Source organism: Drosophila hydei, unplaced genomic scaffold, assembly GCF_003285905.1.
Source record: "Drosophila hydei strain 15085-1641.00,03,60 unplaced genomic scaffold, DhydRS2 tig00000243-arrow-arrow-pilon, whole genome shotgun sequence".
NCBI lineage: Eukaryota > Metazoa > Arthropoda > Insecta > Diptera > Drosophilidae > Drosophila > Drosophila hydei.
The window spans coordinates 784,430-801,795 of record NW_022045693.1 but is presented as its reverse complement, the minus strand read 5'-3'; the positions used below and the strand labels follow the sequence as shown (position 1 = coordinate 801,795).

Sequence of the window (17,366 nt, the reverse complement as noted above, 5' to 3'; positions counted from 1 at the left end):
GTGTCCGTTGTCCGTGTCCCGTGGACTTTTATGCACTTGGCCAAAACGTCTTTAGTTGGGGGTTGTTGCCGGATACCGGAGGGGAGGTCGTTGAGTGCAGCGAAACTTTGGCTATTCGTTGTTTTTGTTATCGCTCTCGCTCTCCCTTTCTCTGTCTCTCTTTGCTGACCGTTACACTCGCTCTCTCTCGCTCGCCTCCACGCTCTTTGTGAGCTTTTCCTCAATGAAAACGCTCAGCCTCAACACACAGGCAACAAAACGGGGAAATAACTAGCAGGCAGATGCGTGTGTGTGAGTGAGTGAGAGAGTGTGTATGTGCGGGTACCACTTGCCACGACAACCTTTTGCAAGCAGCGCTGTGTGTGAAGGAATCCTCTGGCCCTTGTTGTTCAAACTGTTGGATGAATAAAGTATAAAAATAGTTGCATACTATTTTTAGTATTCGTTAGCTTATGCGTTATGTTTATTCTATTGAATTGTCGGCTTCAAATGTTTAACGCCCACACGAACACAATCACACACTCTCACATACACACACACTCACACACAGACAACTTGGGTGTATTCAATAGTTTTTCATTTTCACATACTTATAGTTTGTTACAAATTTTATTGCATACCCCTAGGCGCAATTGAAATCAATTTTAAGGCTCTTTAAAATGTATTTCTGAACTTTTCTAATTGCTTTTGCATTTGGCCCAAAATTTGCGTTACTTGACAAAAAATCAATGAAATTTTACACAACACAATTTTTTGCTAACTCAATTTGAGAGCTTCAATTAAACAAGTTATTCATATTTATTAATATGTGGTAAAACTTAGTTGTTGGATTAACACAAACTTTAGCTGTTATAATATATAAATTTTATTAATAAATTATCTACATTTTCGTAGCACAAAGAAAATTTTCACTTACGACGTTTTTAGCCAACTGCGAAAACTTGCAGCTTTCCTAACTGTTATGTGTATTTGGAAAAAAAGCTCGCACAACAATTAAGGACGAGTACCAAAGCTCAATGAATGAAAACGGGCGAGCAGCTTTTTTCTTATAGTCCTAAAGATATGAACTAACGAGTAGCATTGATTTCTACGGGCTTAAGAGAGGCTTCCGGAATTTTGTCTGTATCCAAACACGATACATCTTGAGACAACGTCCCCGGTTGACCTGTAATCGTCTGTCCACTATAAGCTGTTCCTCCACTAGCCCAGTCTTGGCTAGCATGCTGCGCAACTCTTGTTCTGTGAAGAAATAGACCATGGTGCCGTCGCCACGCACATAGAAATTATCCTCCAGGCATTTACCGCTCTTAAAACGCAATTGCGCAAGATCATAGCGTCCGTAGTCCCGAAATATCAGTAAGCCACCAGGTTTAAGGTAGCGATAGCAATTCTCTAGCACACCTTGCATTTTCGAAGGCTCAATTGCAGAGAGCACAAAGATCATGACAATAATGTCCTGTGAGTTTTCGTCGAATGGGACGTTCCACTTCTCCAAAGTGGCATCCATCACAAAGACTTCGCATCGTTTATCAGCGAATTGCGGTTGACTACGCAGGATTTCGATTGCACGGGCCGAGAAATCACAGCCATAGACTTTCAACTGGGATTCCGTGCTGTACTGGAGTATGGGCAAAATGGTATTGCCAACTCCACAGCCCAATTCAAAGATGCTGCGTGGCTCCGACTGCTCGTTGTTCGACATTGGCGCCAGTTCGGGAAATTCCGTGAACAGCCAATGGCGATCTTTGAAGAAACGATTATCGTGTATGCCGTAAAACGAGTCCCAGAACTTGGGCGCCTCCGATTGAAAGCGTTCGCGCTGATCACTGCTCATCTTAATAGTGGAATTCTTTGCTACAGCTGCTTGCGCAGCTTCCTCCTGCTCTGTATCCCATTCCACGTGGTCCCTGTGGAATACATTTTAGACATATTGTTTGTGGGTGTTATTTGTATTCTGTATATACCATGCATTAAACTCGAACACCTCCCGCGCATCGCTGAGTATACGATCACCAGCTCCACCCGGTTTCTTGCGCTTGCGGGTGTGTTCCCAAGTTTTGCTGGCAAAGCAACGTTGCAGATATTTACCATGCGTTGTGCTTGTAAACGTCGGCGTCATCCGTGAGCAAGCGTGTGCCAAACTGTGGACGCTTTTCATTGTCAGCAGCATTTTCAACAGGCTCAGTTGATTCGCTACTCATATTCTGATTTCTACAAGGATAATTAACTTTGTAAACAATGAACCGCGTTGTAGCTGACCATATGGCGCGAAATGTAGCCAGACTGTCCCAGCATTTTTGTCATGTGGCAACACCAGTGCGTGTGTGTGTGCGTGTTTAATCGTCTGGCCTCCACAGTCTATCGGTTAGTATAACAAAACCGCAAAATAAGTTTTGTTGTATGCGTTGTGTTGCTTACTGCAGCAAATTGAAGCAATTTATAAATAATCAATCCGAAACATTTGATTAACAAACAAAAAATCTTCAAGTTATAGTAGATTGTGCAAGAAAACATTTCAAAATGATGAACGAGGCTGCTGCACTGGCCAATATGATTCCCTACGACACAATTGGACTCTACGAACAGCCCAAGCCTCGTTTCATCTTCAAGATGCCACGGGTGGTGCCCGACCAGAAGTCTAAGTTCGAAAGCGATGAACTTTTTCGGCGCCTGAGTCGCGAGAGTGAAATTCGTTACACGGGCTATCGGGAGCGCAGTATTGAAGAGCGTCAAGTGCGCTTCATGAATGGCTGCCGTGAAGGACATACCGAGACGAGTTTTGTGGCATCTGGCACCAATTTGCAGCTGGTGTTCAATGCCAATCAGAATCCGTACCTGCACGACAAGGAGTGCGACTTTGATAAGGAGCACGGCAAGGTGCACATTAAATCCTATTTCATTATGAATGGTGTCTGTGTGCGCTTCCGCGGGTGGCTGGATCTGGAGCGTCTTGATGGCGTCGGCTGTCTGGAGTATGATGAACGACGAGCGATGCATGAGGATGCGATATTGCGTGACCAGATCGATCGCTACAATCAACGGCTGCGCGAATTCGAGGACACCAAGCGCGCCTATCGCGACAATCGCCAGGATGAGATGGAGGCAGTACGTCGCGGCGTTGCATCCGGCGGCATCGGCGTGGGCGCCAGTATGTGGCGGCGTTAGTTGGACTTTTGGACGGCTACAACGCCGTCACATCAGCAGCAGCTGCAGCAGCAATCGCAGCACTTGCAGCAGCAGCAACAGCAGCATGAGACTCAATACGCAAATACTCAATACTTTATGGAAAACTGAACAGAAAATGCTCCAATCCAAACTTGCCACCAAATGCGAGATTTGAATACGAATACGAAAACGGATACGGATTCGCTTACGTTTAGATTCGCTCGAATAAAATGCTCGTAGACTTAGTTTTAGCTTTTAGTAAATTACTTAACGTATTCTTGTATGGTATTAAACATAACATTTTAATGTACAATTTTAGTGACGTATGCTAACTATATATATATAAACAAATATACTAATATACACATCCATATATATAAATATATATATATATATATATAAAACAATAAAACTTACACATAATTCCGGATATTGAATATGACGCGATTATTCGTCACTTATTTATTAACAATTAATTAAAATAAGTCAATCAAATTTCCCATTTTTAATGGATATGGAGAGTTTTGTGCACATTCTTTCAGCTATAACATATAATCAATGATTATATTTGCAATTTTTAAAGACTGCTACGATCTACTCAACTTGATTCGAATCATTTCCTGTTTGAGCTTGTCTGGGTAGCAGCTGCTTTTCTATATAGACCAGCCTAGAGGAACCGAAGTAAGTCATGGTCCGCAAGTGGGCTAAAGAATAGCGGCTAGTCAGATTAATTTCTTGACTGCCTCAAGGGCAAAGATCAAAGTGAATTGATTCTGAATTTGCGACTATTTGCATTTTAAAATGTCAACGACTTGTTTTGCGATTTATATAATATATATTATGTGTTCTATATATTTATGTGTTTGATTAATGTATATTTTGTAAAGATGTTTAACACTAGAAATACAAATAAAGTTAATTGGAAAATCCCGACATTAAATGGGTTTTAATTATTGTTTTTCGTTCCTTTTTTCCGTTTAACGGAATTGCAGCGTGGAAATGCGCAGACCGATGCAATCCTTGCCAATTTCACTGACCTCGCAGACGGTGCAGAGATTGCCCTTGTATTGGGTATCGTATGCGCTGCCACAGAAGGGGCAGGTCACCTCGGGCTTGCCCCGATAGAGCGGCTTCCAACTGATGGCGCAGATGTTGAACGGATTGAACTCCTCATACTCGAGCTGATGCTCATCGACGGGATTCACCTCACACGCTTGTAATATTTTGCGCACCTGCTGCGCCACCTCCGGCCTTGGAGCAAGCTCCAGCAGGCGTCGTGCAAACGATGCGGCTGTTTTATAGTTTTTCAACTTAAAGAACATATTGAGTGCGGTACGTAATGTGAGAATCTGATGGACAGGTTGAAGCTTGCTGTGTGTGAAGTAGGCAGCCATTTCACACAGACGTTTCTGTTCGTCCAGCGTGGATTTGGGCATGCCCTTGCGCACGGTTTCCATCTTCAGGCCGACAATATATTCGGCGCAGATCTTGAGTAGCTGTTGCGCCTCGGCAGCGTCCAGTTTCGTTTCCACCACCAGCAGCGGAATGCTTATCAGTATGGAGTGGAACTTTTCAATCGCCTCGGTGAACTTGCCCGATGTGGTCAGCTGGTAGCCAGACTGGAGTCGGGACACTAGGTCGTTCAGCTTAATGCCTAGCGCTGGACGCTGCAGCTTCGGATTGGTTTCTGAGAAATTTCGAAGTGGATATCCACTTAACGATTGTAGATTGGGATTGGCGGTGTAGCTAGTGCGTGAACAGGCATAGTTCTGCAAGAAGAGCGTTTTAAAAGGCTTGAAATTGATCACACCCAGCTGATCGTTGAGCAGGCGGAAGGCACTGTTGAAAGCGCCCGCCTTAACATGATCGAGCACAAGCTGGGAATTGTTGGACCAGTGCTGTGCTGGCGATTGACCCTTGTTGGGCGCTGCATAGTAGTTACTGTCCAACGCCGAGGCCTTGATCTTAGAGGCCAGCTCAATGGGCACGACCAGATCATCATCGCCTACATCCCAGCCGCCGCCGCCAGACGCTTCATCCTGTGCCTCATCATTGCTAAGCGCATCATGCATTTCTTCTTCGCCATCATCGTCTTCGCCCAGGCCCAGATCGGCATCAGCGCCCCAGCCATCGCCGCCAGCATTATGCTCATCTAGTGCCGCATCCGCATTGATGTTGAGTGCTTGGCGTGCAGTGACGCTGCTGCTGGCACGCGTTACCATAGCGCCTTCGAAGAAGCCCTTTGACACGGACAACAGTGGCCAATTGGTTTCCAGTTGCTGTATTGGAACTGGAGGCTGCAGCAGCTGCGCATTCGGATTAACCTCCGGCAAGTTGCTGCCCTCTGCACTGATGGTGTTGCCCAGAGACTCAGCCAGCTCATCGAAGCCATGAGTGGCGGCTGTTAAGTAAGCCAACGATAGTTGTCCACAGTTCTTAAGAATGCTCACGCGTTCCTTGACATCGCCCAGGAGCAAAGCACCTTGGTATTGCGCCGAAATATCCTTGCGTATTTCAGCAATCTTATTCATTCTCTTCAGTTTGTCCAGATTACCAGTGATTAAGTAGAGGAAGCTTAGCTTGTCGAAGTTCTTGGTGCGTTGATAGCACATCTCGACCACTTGATGATTGCCTTGTAGCAAAGCTGCTTGGCCCAATCGATCCCAGCAGTCCTTGTCATCCAATGCCTTGGCCGCCTGCAGTGCAATCTCAATGTTGCCGCACTCCAGAGCCAATCCAAAGCGTGTCTTCTCATCCTTCACAAAGTGCAGGGCCACCTCTGGATAGCCCTTCTGCTGCAGATACGCAATGATGCTCTGGCCAACCAGACGAGCATTGCGCACCATATGTAAGACCTCATCGTATTTGCGTTGAATTAAAGCCAATTTGAATTTGTATTCCGTGGGATCAATGTGGAGGACACGGGTGCGGCACTCGCGATCCAAACAGAACACCTGATTGCCCTTGACGCGCGTCAAGTAGATGGGCAGATCCAGAGTGCGTATGATGCCATGATCTCCATTTGTGATGGCATATTTAATATGATTGCTAGTTGTATATATGAACACGCCCGACTCATCCCAGGCGCCCGACTTGACGCGGCAATTTTCCTGCACGGTGCACAAATACTGCAGCCGGCGATCGCATATGGTTACCGAATGCTTGCAGAGCAGTGCAACCAGTGACATATCCGGTGACCAAACCACATAGCGGCACTTGGCTAACTTAATGCTGCCAACGGAGACCAAACGCTGCACCTCGTACAATGTCACATATTCTGGGTCACGTATGAGCAGCATGCCTGTGCCGGCATAGAAAATCTCCTCACAGAATGTTGGTATCTTCTTGGTAACTTCGTTCTTGAAGTTTTTCACCACCAACTGCTGATTGCGGTCGAGCACAGCGAAGCGATTGCGTGCTACCCAAATGGCGGTTATTCCGGAGCTGCGTTTGCTATCCGATTCGTTCTGACGATCGTTCTCGCTGTCCTTGGGTATCTGGCATAGATCGTAGGTGCTGTTCTCTAGGTTGTTGGTGCGTGTACAAATAAGCACAGCATTCAATGCTGGATTATAGGACATGCTGTATACAGGTGACTTGCCGGGACGCAACTGCATCACAACCGTATCCTTGGTGGTTGTGAAATCTAGTTTCCGTAGAAAGCGATCTTTCACGTAATACAACATATTTCCATGCACTGCATATGCAGGACGCTCGCGCTCCAACTTAAAGACCACCATGCCTGTAGAATATAAACTCCTTTAGTAATAATATTCTTATTACCTAATGGTGGCTACTCACCTGCATCGTGGCCGGCAGCGAACAGATTTAGTGTCGGATGAGCTGCCATTATCCAGAAGCGTTCGTTGTCACGCCGGAATGTGAACAGACACTGACGCTTGGTCATGTCCCAAACACGAATGCTGCGATCCTCACCGTTCGAAATGATCAGATCCTGACGGGGATGGAACAACACGCAGGACACATTGTTGTAGTGACCACGGCACGTATCCACCTCCCAGGCCTTGTACTCATTCATACGCCAAAGCTTGACGAGGCGATCATCAGCGCCTGATACGATCAACGGAAGGGTTGGATGGAAACTAGCCCAGTTGACACCGCGATCGTGACCTTCAAGCACATGCTTGACCACCGCATCGGCCTGACCAAATAAATCTGTGGCACCGGGATGACCCTTTAGGTGTTCATCGAGTCCTCCAGGACCAGGTGCTACGTTCTTCTTACGTAGTCCAGATATATCCCAAACGCGTACCGTTTGATCCAGCGAGGCAGAAACAATTTGATCCTCTGTCGGATGGAATTGGGCACACATAACATAGTGATTGTGGCCAGTCAACACACAGATGCAGTTGCGCGACTGCCAGTTCCAGATACGAATGGTCTGATCATCGGAGGCACTCAAGATCCATGGATACTCGTGATGGAAAGCAACTGTGCGCACATAATCCAAATGTGCGAGCAGCGTGAATATGCAGCGACGCTGCTTATAATTCCACACCTTAATCTTGTAATCATCTCCTCCAGAGACAAACAGCGGCATCTGTTGATGGAATGCCACACTGCGAACGGGACCATCGTGCTCATCGAACTTCTCCAGCAGCGTGTGCATGCGGTAGTCCCATAGCTGGATGACACCACTGTGTAAACTGGTCAGAATCCAGGGACGCTTCGGATGAAACGAAAGACCCTTTACGCGAGCCGATTTGGACTCGAAATTGGTCAACATAGTTGTAATTTCCTTCACTGTTGCTGGTGCTGCCGTGGCGATGTGTTAACTTATAGTCGGCTTTTCTTTGACGTCCACTTACGCAGTCTGTGCCAGGCACTTTGTTGTCTAGAATTGTACAACAATGATTGTTAGTATTTGTTGCAGGATATATAATCATAAATAGACATATACAATCAATTTATTTAATAGTTTTATGCAAAAACACACACCAATTTTACAAAATTTTCAAGTGACACGTCAATTATCTTCTTCTATGCAGCAGCAATAGCAGAGTTGCCAAAGCTCAACAGAACAGCTGCACATATCGATATAACATAGCAGTACGGCATTTGCTGTTATCGGTATCACAAAATGCATCGGTACAATACTCGCTCACTTGTTTACAACTTTGGTGTTTATAAAATGTAAAAGTTCAATTAAAGCAAAATGACACTGGCACATCGCGCGCTTTTCACATGGTTTATAGTTTTAGTATTCCTTATACTGCTCTGCTTAAGACTAGATCCACGCACAACCTGGAATTGGTTTGTCACCTTCACACCGCTCTGGTTCTTCGATTGCATTCTCATAATTTATGTGCTCATCAAATTTATACGCAAATGGCGTAATTTGAATCGCCTCACTGATCTGCTTTCCCTCTACAAATGGAACATTGTTGGAGTGCTGCTGACCATAACATCCCAGGTGATGATTTGCATGACACTGGAGTATCCCCAACAGATACCCATCTATGTGACCATGGCGCCTCTGATGATGCTCCTCTGCACTGCCATCGTCTATGTGGGTGGAAAGCTGAGAAAGCGCGAAGGCTGGCTACATTAAACGACAACTATTTATATATTTATGTATATATTAAGTCTAATTATAATTCATATTAAAAAAGAAATCCAAAAACGCAAAGAGGATTCATTAAAATCCGTATTTGCTTTGTGTGGCTCGACGCGTTTGCCTATTGGCCGACCACATGGCCTGCAATTCGGCTTCATTCGCCTTCGCTTTGTGTGCCAGGTATGTGATTTGATGTTTACGCCTTGTGCCCGCCACTGGCTCTTCATCCGTCAGCACGCCCGTTGGTTGGAATGTGGTGGCCGATGCCAACGCTGTACGCATCCATTCCTCGCGATCGGGCATCACTTGATCGCCAACAATGTCAATCACCTGCATTTCCTTTACCTCCTTACGTCGCCTCTTAGCATTCTTGCCAACGAGCGCATCCATGGCCTCCGTATTCAATTGCTGATGATAGCGTTTCTGCGCATGCTGCAGCTGTTCGGATTCTACTTGCATCACCTCCTCTTCATCTACCTTACGTTCTTCCACCTCCGTCAAATACTTGTTACTGGCTTCCATCATTTTGGCTGCTCGCTTGGCCACCAAGGCGCTAATCTCGTTGCTGCTAACCTCTGGCAACTGCTGTTCGCTGTTCAGCGAGAAAAAGTCACCAGCATTGGCTACCTCTTCCTCGTCTTCACTGTCGCTGACGCTCACCAGTGAGGCAGTTGGTTTGGAAGGCTTGGATGGCTTTGCAGACGGCGCTTTAATTCCATCGACTCCTTCGGTATTATGAGCAGTGCGTCTTTGTTTAACTGTATCCGGTACGAACGCTGGAGAGGTATTGATTTTCAGAGCATTCTTGCTGGGCTGTGGAGTTGGATCGTTTTTGTTAGTAGGCTTGACTGACACTGGCTCCGGTTTTCTTGCGAAATCACGCTCAGATTTAGCCTGTGGTAAAATGCTCAGCAAGCCACAGCCCTTTGTTGACTTGAGCTGCGGTTGTTTTGTTTTCAGTTTTTCCGCCAGCTCCTTGTCCACATCAGCGTACTCGCTGAGTGATGGTATACTAATTTTAACGCGTCCCCTGGCCGCAGCTGGCGGTGGTTTTTCCAATGTACCGCTACCTGCGGTGGGTATTGCCTTTTTGTGTAAGAACTCGTCGTCCACTTCTTCGATAATAGCCGCTACTTTTTTTGAGGTCCTTGGCATAGGCAGCTTCGCAAATGCCTGGGCCACTTGGTCATCTTCCTTTTGCTCCTGCGGATTTGGCTCAGCAGCCACTTTTGGCTTCGGCAGGCTAAGCAATAGCCGACCCGTAGAAGTCGCCTTCAGCTCCTGTAAGGATACTTCTTGAGGTATATAGTCGTCGTCGTCATCACTAATATGTCCATTGGGTTCAGTCGCTTTTACTGGTGGTCCTCCATTTTGAGTCGCAGCGGTTGGTTTTATTAATTGCACTTGCGTAGGAGTTGACTCTTCATCATTATCTGATTCCTCATCACTGCTCGCCGCGTATGCAACCAAAGACATAGTTTATGATGGTTTTAACGGTATTCTGTTTATAATTCTTTGAGAAAAATACAACTTTTTGACGTGCGTTGCAAATGTTTTCAATAAAACAATATCAGCTGTTTATTAACATGGATCACCCTGTGGTAAATTTTGCTTGCAGGGCAATAAAACGATGTGGCAATGCTAAAACGTTTGTCTGTTAAAATTTCAAAAATTAACAAGAATCTTCTTTTGGAAAATTTATTAAGATTGAACGGAACACCTGTCCACAGGTAATGCAGTATATTTTATTATGACTGCAGCTGCTTAAGCTGGCCATAAATATTGAAAAAGCCAGGTAGCTGGAGTCGAAATTTCATCCATATAAATACCATATTAAATCTGACTAATGATCAGTATGAATTTGCGCATCGAGCTGTTAAGAGATCAGAAAATGCATCATCATCAGCATCAAATGCCGCCCTACGAAGCCATGGGGCTCTACGAACAACCCAAGCCGCGCTTCATATTCAAAATGCCACGGGTTGTGCCGAATCAAAAGTCCAAATACGAGTCGGATGAATTGTTCCGGAGACTGAGCCGGGAGAGCGAGGTGCGCTATACAGGATACCGTGGACGCGCTGTAGATGAGCGTCGTATGCGTTTCGTCACCGACTGTCGCAAGGGCTATGCCGAGCTCTCCTTTGTGCCCACAGGCACCAATCTGCAGCTCTACTTCAATGCCAATCACAATCCCTATGCCCATGAGCAGGAATGCGATTTCGACAAGGAACGGGGCAAGGTTCATTTGCGTTCCAACTTTATAATGAACGGCGTTTGTGTACGTTTCCGTGGCTGGTTGGATCTGGAGCGTTTAGATGGCGTTGCCTGCCTGGATTTCGATGAAGGACGCGCGCTTCAGGAGGATGCACAGCTGGCGGAACAAATCGAGAGCTACAATCAGCGTATGGCCGACTCGAAACGAATGTATACACCACCTCAGGAACCGATGCGACGTGGTCCCGGACCCGGACCCGGACCCGGACTCGGCCCCGGCCCAGTTCCAGGACCTCCAATGGGCTGGTGAAACTAGCCTTAGCAATTATATTAGTCATTAAAGCGTTTCATAGAGTTTAAGTTTTAAGTCATAAATAAAAATTACAGAAAAATACACATAGTATTATAGTATGTTTAAATCACAGTTGCAGACATGAGAATTGCATAGTAGAGCTCTATACTCTTGATACCCTAATTTCAGTTTAACTTTGAGCAGCTTTTTTCTCTGAGTGCTTTTGAGTTGCTGTGCAGCCCTGTAGCCATTGTTTCATAAGGGTTGCTGCACCGGGTCTTTGGCCTTAATTACACCTCGCAACTTCCCAAGGGGGGTAACCACCCCAAAAAAAACTCAGCCCAGCTGCGAGTTAGCTCTGCTTCACACTTTCCCTCTCTTGCGCGCTCTCTTTCTCTCTCTCGTCTGTATAGAGGGCGCTTTTCATAACAACCCAGCGCCCACTCTCCCTCTCTATCCCTCTCTCGCTCTCTTTTTGATCTCCTTTGGCAGTTGTGAGAGCGAGAGAGGGAGCGCATATTGATTTTCTGGCATTCGGCCTTTTGGGATGCTGCTGATAGAAATTTTGCAACTGGTCGATTTTGTTTTTCAGTCTCAGTTTAAGTAGCAATTCGAACGCGTCTGTGCGGCCATACGAAAGAAACGAAAACTGCCTAGGGAAAGCGAGCAAAAATTGTTTATAGAAAATTATACATACCACACAAAGTGTTTTCGCCCAAACATTCAAAATTTTAATTTAGTATAACTTTTGCGTTTGTTTTTGTTTTTGTTTTTTGTCCGTCGTGGTCGAGTAAGAAGCTGCGACGTGCGCTAAATTTAGCGACCGGTGTATTATAGGGTGATGTATGCTGTATGAATTCGAGTCCCAGTACCATCTGGCCACGCCTCCACGCCGCCAGCCGCCAGCCACCGCCTCTCGCTCTCGCACTCGCACGAGAAGCGCGCCCCAAATTTGTGATTTCAAAATAGTATTCATTCAAATTATGTGCTCAACACAGCGAGCAATCGAATAGCAATAACAACAACAACTAAAATACAAATATTAATTAATAAATATTATAGACAATTGGGCTTTGAGTGCCTGTGAGTGACTAAGAACCAAGGACTAAAAACAAAATGCCAGCCTCGAATACGATTGTGCTCAAGAGTTTGTCCATATTGTTGGGCCTGTTCTTCATATTTGTGGGCACATTGAAGCTGACGCCGCATATTAGCAAGGATCTCTATAAGGATCTGGTAAGCAAGAAAAATCAATATACAGATATAGTTCTACTCTATATATACTCTGCTTATATCACGTTGTTTACCTTGAGTCGGCATTTCGGGAGCGGCAGCTCTTATTGATTTTTCAGGGCGAGCGCTGACAAAATCTAACCACCAAAACATGTCCTGTCCATATATAACGGTTTTCTTATATAACTGGGTCAGCTCTGAGCGGGTTGAATGGCTGGAGCTGACTTCTGTTTAAATAATAAATGAGTTGGCTAAGCAAATGAGTATATGCGCCTCGTGCTCCAGGATGTAGTGCGGGGTAAGAAAGGGTATTACTTTTAGATGTCCTAAAGCTCTATTTGAGACGTTAAAGCCAAATTCGACTCTGAAACCAAGGCATCAAAATGAGTTTTAGTTGGAAAATGTAGATAAGGAAATTGAATCAGGAAATTCTGAATCTCTAATCAAGAATCCAAAATGTTCAAATTATTCAAAGTTTTTCGAGCTACTCACTACTTATATCTTGATCAGCTTAGTTATAATATTATATATATATATATATATATATATATATTATATATATATCTTGTATTTTCATGATTTACTAGCGATAAAGTTCTAATAAATATAACAGAGTAAAGATATGATTATTTTTATGATATCAATATAATTATGATTTTAATTATTCAGTTAGCACTAATTACAATTTGTATGCTCAGAAATATTACGGAAATTCTTCAAAATTATGACGGACTAATAGAACTGTCTAGCTGCACCATTGAACTCGACCTCATCAATGCCAGGCGGCTGGCCTTCATGAAAACTTTTTGAAAACGCAATGATCTTCAGGAATATATATAAATATATATAAGCATATATATAGACATGTATATATCCAACATAAATGAGTTTTTATCAGCCAAACACTTTGCAGTGGCGTTAATAATAAGTAGATGACGCCAAATCTGGACTACAATTTATTTAGATATATATATATTGAGGCTGGACTCTGCACATATGATGTATATCTATACTACATATATGCACATTAAAAATGGAAATTCAGGGTATAATGGTTTTGTGGAAACAGACCTCATTAACTACATAACTATAATCTTCATCCGGAAGACGAGCTGAGTCTAAATAGTCTGGTCCGTCTAGCAAAGGGACTTGAAATGTTAGATGCTTCTTCCGGCATACATTCCGACAGCACATCTCATTCCCTAATAATAATCGATCATTTGATTTCGTTTGCTTATTTCTTTCTATTAAAAACTAGATTTCAGATTTACTGTATAAGTTTCTCAGATGATTATACAGATTTGCATATATCAGGATGTATGTGCATGTCTTGGTTGTTATGTATGTAAAAAAGTAACGTTGAATGTTTGGACTAGAAGCTCTGCGCAGGGTTCAGGGTATCTCCTAGTCGAGCACGCCCACTTGTTTCTCATGTAATTATTGCTCATGGAAATAGCAAGCCGCAAAATGAGTAGGCGCGTTTTTTTTTGTTGTGTAAATTTTTCTAGCTTTTCACGTGTCTATATATATGTATATATATGTATGTATAAATGTGTGCGTATAAATATATAACCATTTAAAATATATAAACAATAATAAACATTAATGTGATTTGTTCTTATTTTGTTTACAAGTCTCTTAAGGAAAAACCAAACAAATTCTTGGTTTTCGTTAGCAACTTTTGGCTTTTTTCAATATATGTGTATATTGTATGTGGTATATATATATATATACTATATAGTAATTTTCTCTGGTATTTGGCTTAAAGCACGTTTTCTATTTGATTTGTTGCTGTTCCTTTTGCTCATGCTTTTGGTAAGGCATTTGATTTGCAACACATTTCAACATAGCCCATGTGCCGCAGCTGTTGTTGTTGCCTTTAAAATTACACCTTCGTGTTGAAAACCACAAATGGCGAATGCCAAACAAAATAGAATGAATTAAAATTGAAATCGTAATTGAAATTGAAATTGTGAGTGTGTATGACAAACAAGTTTTGGGGCTTTAAGTTTTCTCTTTTTAAAAATAAACATATTGCAGCGCCTGCCACTCGGAGAGATCGGCTAGAAATTGATAGAATGGATGACTATGTGATTGTATATATATATATATATGTGTGTGTGTGTATGTGTGTTTGTTTGCGTGTTTGCACTTGGCACATAAGATTTGGCTAAGTGAGACAGGCAATTAGTGGGCAAGTAAAAAGGAGAGAATGGAGATTCGAGGTTCCTTAGGTATTTCCCTCGTAAAAGAGGGAATACAATAAGACGGAAAGGAAAGCTAATAGGGATCGAAGTTTGTACATATATTAATTATAAATCGCATTAAAATTCTAAAAAAATATTTTAGATCTATCAGAAAATACACAATTAATTTAAATAAATCAATTCTAATTTTCATCCAATTGCTTTTATATTAACATCATATTAAACTCTGCAATTTCTCAACCTACCCTCGCAAACATGCACTGTAAATCTAATTGAATTTTCGTTTTCCATTTCAATTAACCTTTGCAGCGCACAGAATATGTGAAATATGCCAAGGTATTTCCTTTGACGGCCATGTTCGGCGTTAAGATACCCTCGAAATGGTATCGACGCACCGTGGGCATCTTGGAGATTGTGTGCGGCCTGGCCATGGCACTAATACCCTATCGTAAGTGAAGTGAATACCCAATGCTAAGCATCTAAAACAATTCTTATCCTCTCTTACCCACAGACAAGATCAAGAATGTGGCGAATGTGTTGCTCTTGCTGCTGATGCTGCTGGGTATCTATCAGCATTGGATGGTCAGTGATCCCTTCGAGCGCTCTGGACCGGCGCTGGTGTTTACATTTATGTTGGGCGGCCGATTGGTCGTCTGGTATCAGACCAGTCGCAAGGAGGCCGCCGAGCTATCGGCCGTCAATGCACCACAGGCAAATGGGCTCAAACAGGAATAGATAAAGCCATGGATAACTAGGTTTTTGATCATATATATAGTCGGAATCATTAATTCAACTCATAGACGCACTTGTAAACAGCTTTCTTTTAGCACAATTAGTTGAAATTTTTCGAGCTCAATTGGCGACCTTAATACATAACATATAAAATACAAGCTATTGACGAAACAACTCTCATTTATAGTTATAAATTAAATCAAATTTTTATATAGAGTAAAACAAAATTGAAACGTTTTCTTTTTCACTTTGGTGCCAAAGAATAAACAGAAATACATACGCGTATATATCTATAAATAATACACATAAATAAATTGCGAAAAGTGTTCAAGTTATAAATATTAATAAACGAGTTCTAGTATAGCTATAAAAAGACAAAGACCAGAATCCTTTTGCAATACGGCACTCATGTTGTAGTTGTCGCAGCCATCAACATTTTAGCAACAATTTTAATAAATTTTTGAATAACTCATATTCATATATATATATGTATATATAATGCTGTTTTAAACAATTATTCAACATCAGTCCTCGTGCTTTTGTCTCTGTTCTACGTTAAATAAGCATGGCCAGCAAATGCTTGAGAGATTATTATGTGGTTTCAATAGTGCGTGTGCTCCAAGCTTTAACTGTGTGTGTGTGTGTGTGTGGGTGTGGTTTGTGTATTGTTAGGGTATCTTATTCAGAGCCAGTGCTGAGCAGCTTCAATGCCTTTTGCAAATTCTCAATTGCTGTCTTCACATCATCATAGTTGAGAGCGCTGCCTGCGTACTTGCAATACTTCTGAGCGGTTATCATTTGATCGGGTGTTATGTGAACACCGGCAACTGGCACAATCGGCTGGTAGATTGCGGCATTCGGCTGTGCTGTGGGCACATAAGGTTCAAAGCCACCTGGTTTCTCCTCTTCAACTGGGGGACTAGGCAATTTGTTCGGATTATTCAGCACCTCCTCGGCTGTGGGTGGTGTAACTTGTGGAGCTGGCGGAGAAGGCTCGACATTGTCCGACTGCGAGTCAGCAGCTGGCTCTTCGGGGGGTGTTACATTGGAAGCGGCTTCATCGCTGACTCCAGCTGGACTTTCGCCTGTTAGTTCTGCAGATTCATCGTCTGGGAACGGTCCGGGTATAGGTGTCTCGCCATTCTTCAAACAGTTGTGAATGTAAGCAGCCTTGTACTTGGCGTATTTACGATTGTGCAGTGCCTCCTCGCTCAGCTCACCAAAAGTAAGCAATATGTCATAGAGAACACCACTGGAATAATATGCCTTGACCACGTTCCTGACAATGTATATAGAATTGTAGACATAGATCGATTTCAAATAAAAGTCCACTCACTTGCCAAAGTTCTCCTCACGATCCTGCTTGTCGGCATAAAGAAACAATTTAAGAGCATAGTTCTCAATGTGCGCCTGAGCAGCGACATCGTTAGTTAGTGCCTCATTGTCGGCATGCGTCTTTTTCATCTGCTCCAACCAGTCCATAATAGCTGAGAGCCCAATCAAAACAAGAAAGAAAAAAAACAAATAAAAATAAGTATGAGTCATCAGTGCTTAAGTCATATGTTTGTAATCTTTATACACTTACCCAACAACAGTTGAGTCTCCTCAGAGGTCTGTGTGGATGCCTTTAAGCCAATTTGCAGCGCACTTTAGAACAATTCAACAAAGACATTTTGTTTATGGGAAATTAGCTGTCAGGAGAACCCGTCTCTTTTACTTACTAGAGTCTTGCCCAGTAGGCTATGACAACGTCGCGCGAATCATGTTCTTGGGCCAGCTTCAGGAAATGCTGGATGGACTTCAAAGAGTTCGGACATGGTGGAAACTCCATCTTTGACGTGCACAGCAAATTCTTTCTAAAAATTCCTTACTTGTTTCTTTGAATGCAATAAAAATTATTATTGTGAATGACAGTGTTGTCTTTTTCCAACAAGATATGTGATTG

General features: G+C 43.2%; 8 protein-coding genes across 9 annotated transcripts; 4 read left to right on the top strand and 4 right to left on the bottom strand.

Moving 5' to 3' along the window:
- Nucleotides 1–1,073: 1,073 nt before the first annotated feature.
- On the bottom strand, nt 1,074–4,003 carry LOC111595289 (methyltransferase-like protein). 2 transcript variants are annotated; one of them, XM_023308944.2, is made up of 3 exons: nt 3,583–4,003; nt 2,089–2,358; nt 1,074–1,907 (listed from the first exon to the last, which is right to left on the bottom strand). In XM_023308944.2, exons 2-3 carry the CDS (start codon nt 2,199–2,201, stop codon nt 1,088–1,090), a joined length of 933 nt encoding a protein of 310 aa, XP_023164712.1. In that variant the 5' UTR covers nt 2,202–2,358; nt 3,583–4,003; the 3' UTR covers nt 1,074–1,087. The 2 variants fall into 2 exon arrangements, with proteins under 2 accessions (XP_023164712.1, XP_023164710.2); XM_023308942.2 differs by lacking the exon at nt 3,583–4,003 and having other exon boundaries at nt 1,965–2,171.
- LOC111595290 (protein big brother) lies at nt 2,320–3,530 on the top strand. The gene has a single exon (XM_023308945.2). It carries the CDS (start codon nt 2,521–2,523, stop codon nt 3,163–3,165), a length of 645 nt encoding a protein of 214 aa, XP_023164713.1. The 5' UTR covers nt 2,320–2,520; the 3' UTR covers nt 3,166–3,530.
- Nucleotides 4,004–4,015: 12 nt separating the features above from the next.
- Nucleotides 4,016–8,135, bottom strand: LOC111595293 (coatomer subunit alpha). Its single transcript, XM_030223630.1, has 2 exons — nt 6,967–8,135; nt 4,016–6,907 (listed from the first exon to the last, which is right to left on the bottom strand). Exons 1-2 carry the CDS (start codon nt 7,910–7,912, stop codon nt 4,143–4,145), a joined length of 3,711 nt encoding a protein of 1,236 aa, XP_030079490.1. The 5' UTR covers nt 7,913–8,135; the 3' UTR covers nt 4,016–4,142.
- Nucleotides 8,136–8,226: 91 nt separating this feature from the next.
- LOC111595296 (transmembrane protein 60) lies at nt 8,227–8,808 on the top strand. The gene has a single exon (XM_023308951.2). The coding sequence runs from the start codon at nt 8,342–8,344 to the stop codon at nt 8,735–8,737; it is 396 nt and encodes a 131-aa protein (XP_023164719.1). The 5' UTR covers nt 8,227–8,341; the 3' UTR covers nt 8,738–8,808.
- A 1-nt stretch (nt 8,809) lies between these two features.
- On the bottom strand, nt 8,810–10,316 carry LOC111595294 (proline-rich protein PRCC). Its single transcript, XM_023308948.2, has one exon. It carries the CDS (start codon nt 10,217–10,219, stop codon nt 8,825–8,827), a length of 1,395 nt encoding a protein of 464 aa, XP_023164716.2. The 5' UTR covers nt 10,220–10,316; the 3' UTR covers nt 8,810–8,824.
- Nucleotides 10,317–10,373: 57 nt separating this feature from the next.
- Nucleotides 10,374–11,341, top strand: LOC111595295 (protein brother). The gene is made up of 2 exons (XM_023308949.2): nt 10,374–10,473; nt 10,598–11,341. Exons 1-2 carry the CDS (start codon nt 10,382–10,384, stop codon nt 11,265–11,267), a joined length of 762 nt encoding a protein of 253 aa, XP_023164717.2. The 5' UTR covers nt 10,374–10,381; the 3' UTR covers nt 11,268–11,341.
- Nucleotides 11,342–11,864: 523 nt separating this feature from the next.
- LOC111595279 (transmembrane protein 35A) lies at nt 11,865–15,610 on the top strand. The gene is made up of 3 exons (XM_023308925.2): nt 11,865–12,485; nt 14,999–15,137; nt 15,201–15,610. The coding sequence occupies exons 1-3, from the start codon at nt 12,366–12,368 to the stop codon at nt 15,422–15,424; spliced, it is 483 nt and encodes a 160-aa protein (XP_023164693.1). The 5' UTR covers nt 11,865–12,365; the 3' UTR covers nt 15,425–15,610.
- Nucleotides 15,611–15,922: 312 nt separating this feature from the next.
- Nucleotides 15,923–17,346, bottom strand: LOC111595277 (vacuolar protein sorting-associated protein VTA1 homolog). The gene is made up of 4 exons (XM_023308923.2): nt 17,143–17,346; nt 17,007–17,068; nt 16,758–16,908; nt 15,923–16,700 (listed from the first exon to the last, which is right to left on the bottom strand). The coding sequence occupies exons 1-4, from the start codon at nt 17,250–17,252 to the stop codon at nt 16,100–16,102; spliced, it is 924 nt and encodes a 307-aa protein (XP_023164691.2). The 5' UTR covers nt 17,253–17,346; the 3' UTR covers nt 15,923–16,099.
- Between the last annotated feature and the right edge of the window lie 20 nt (nt 17,347–17,366).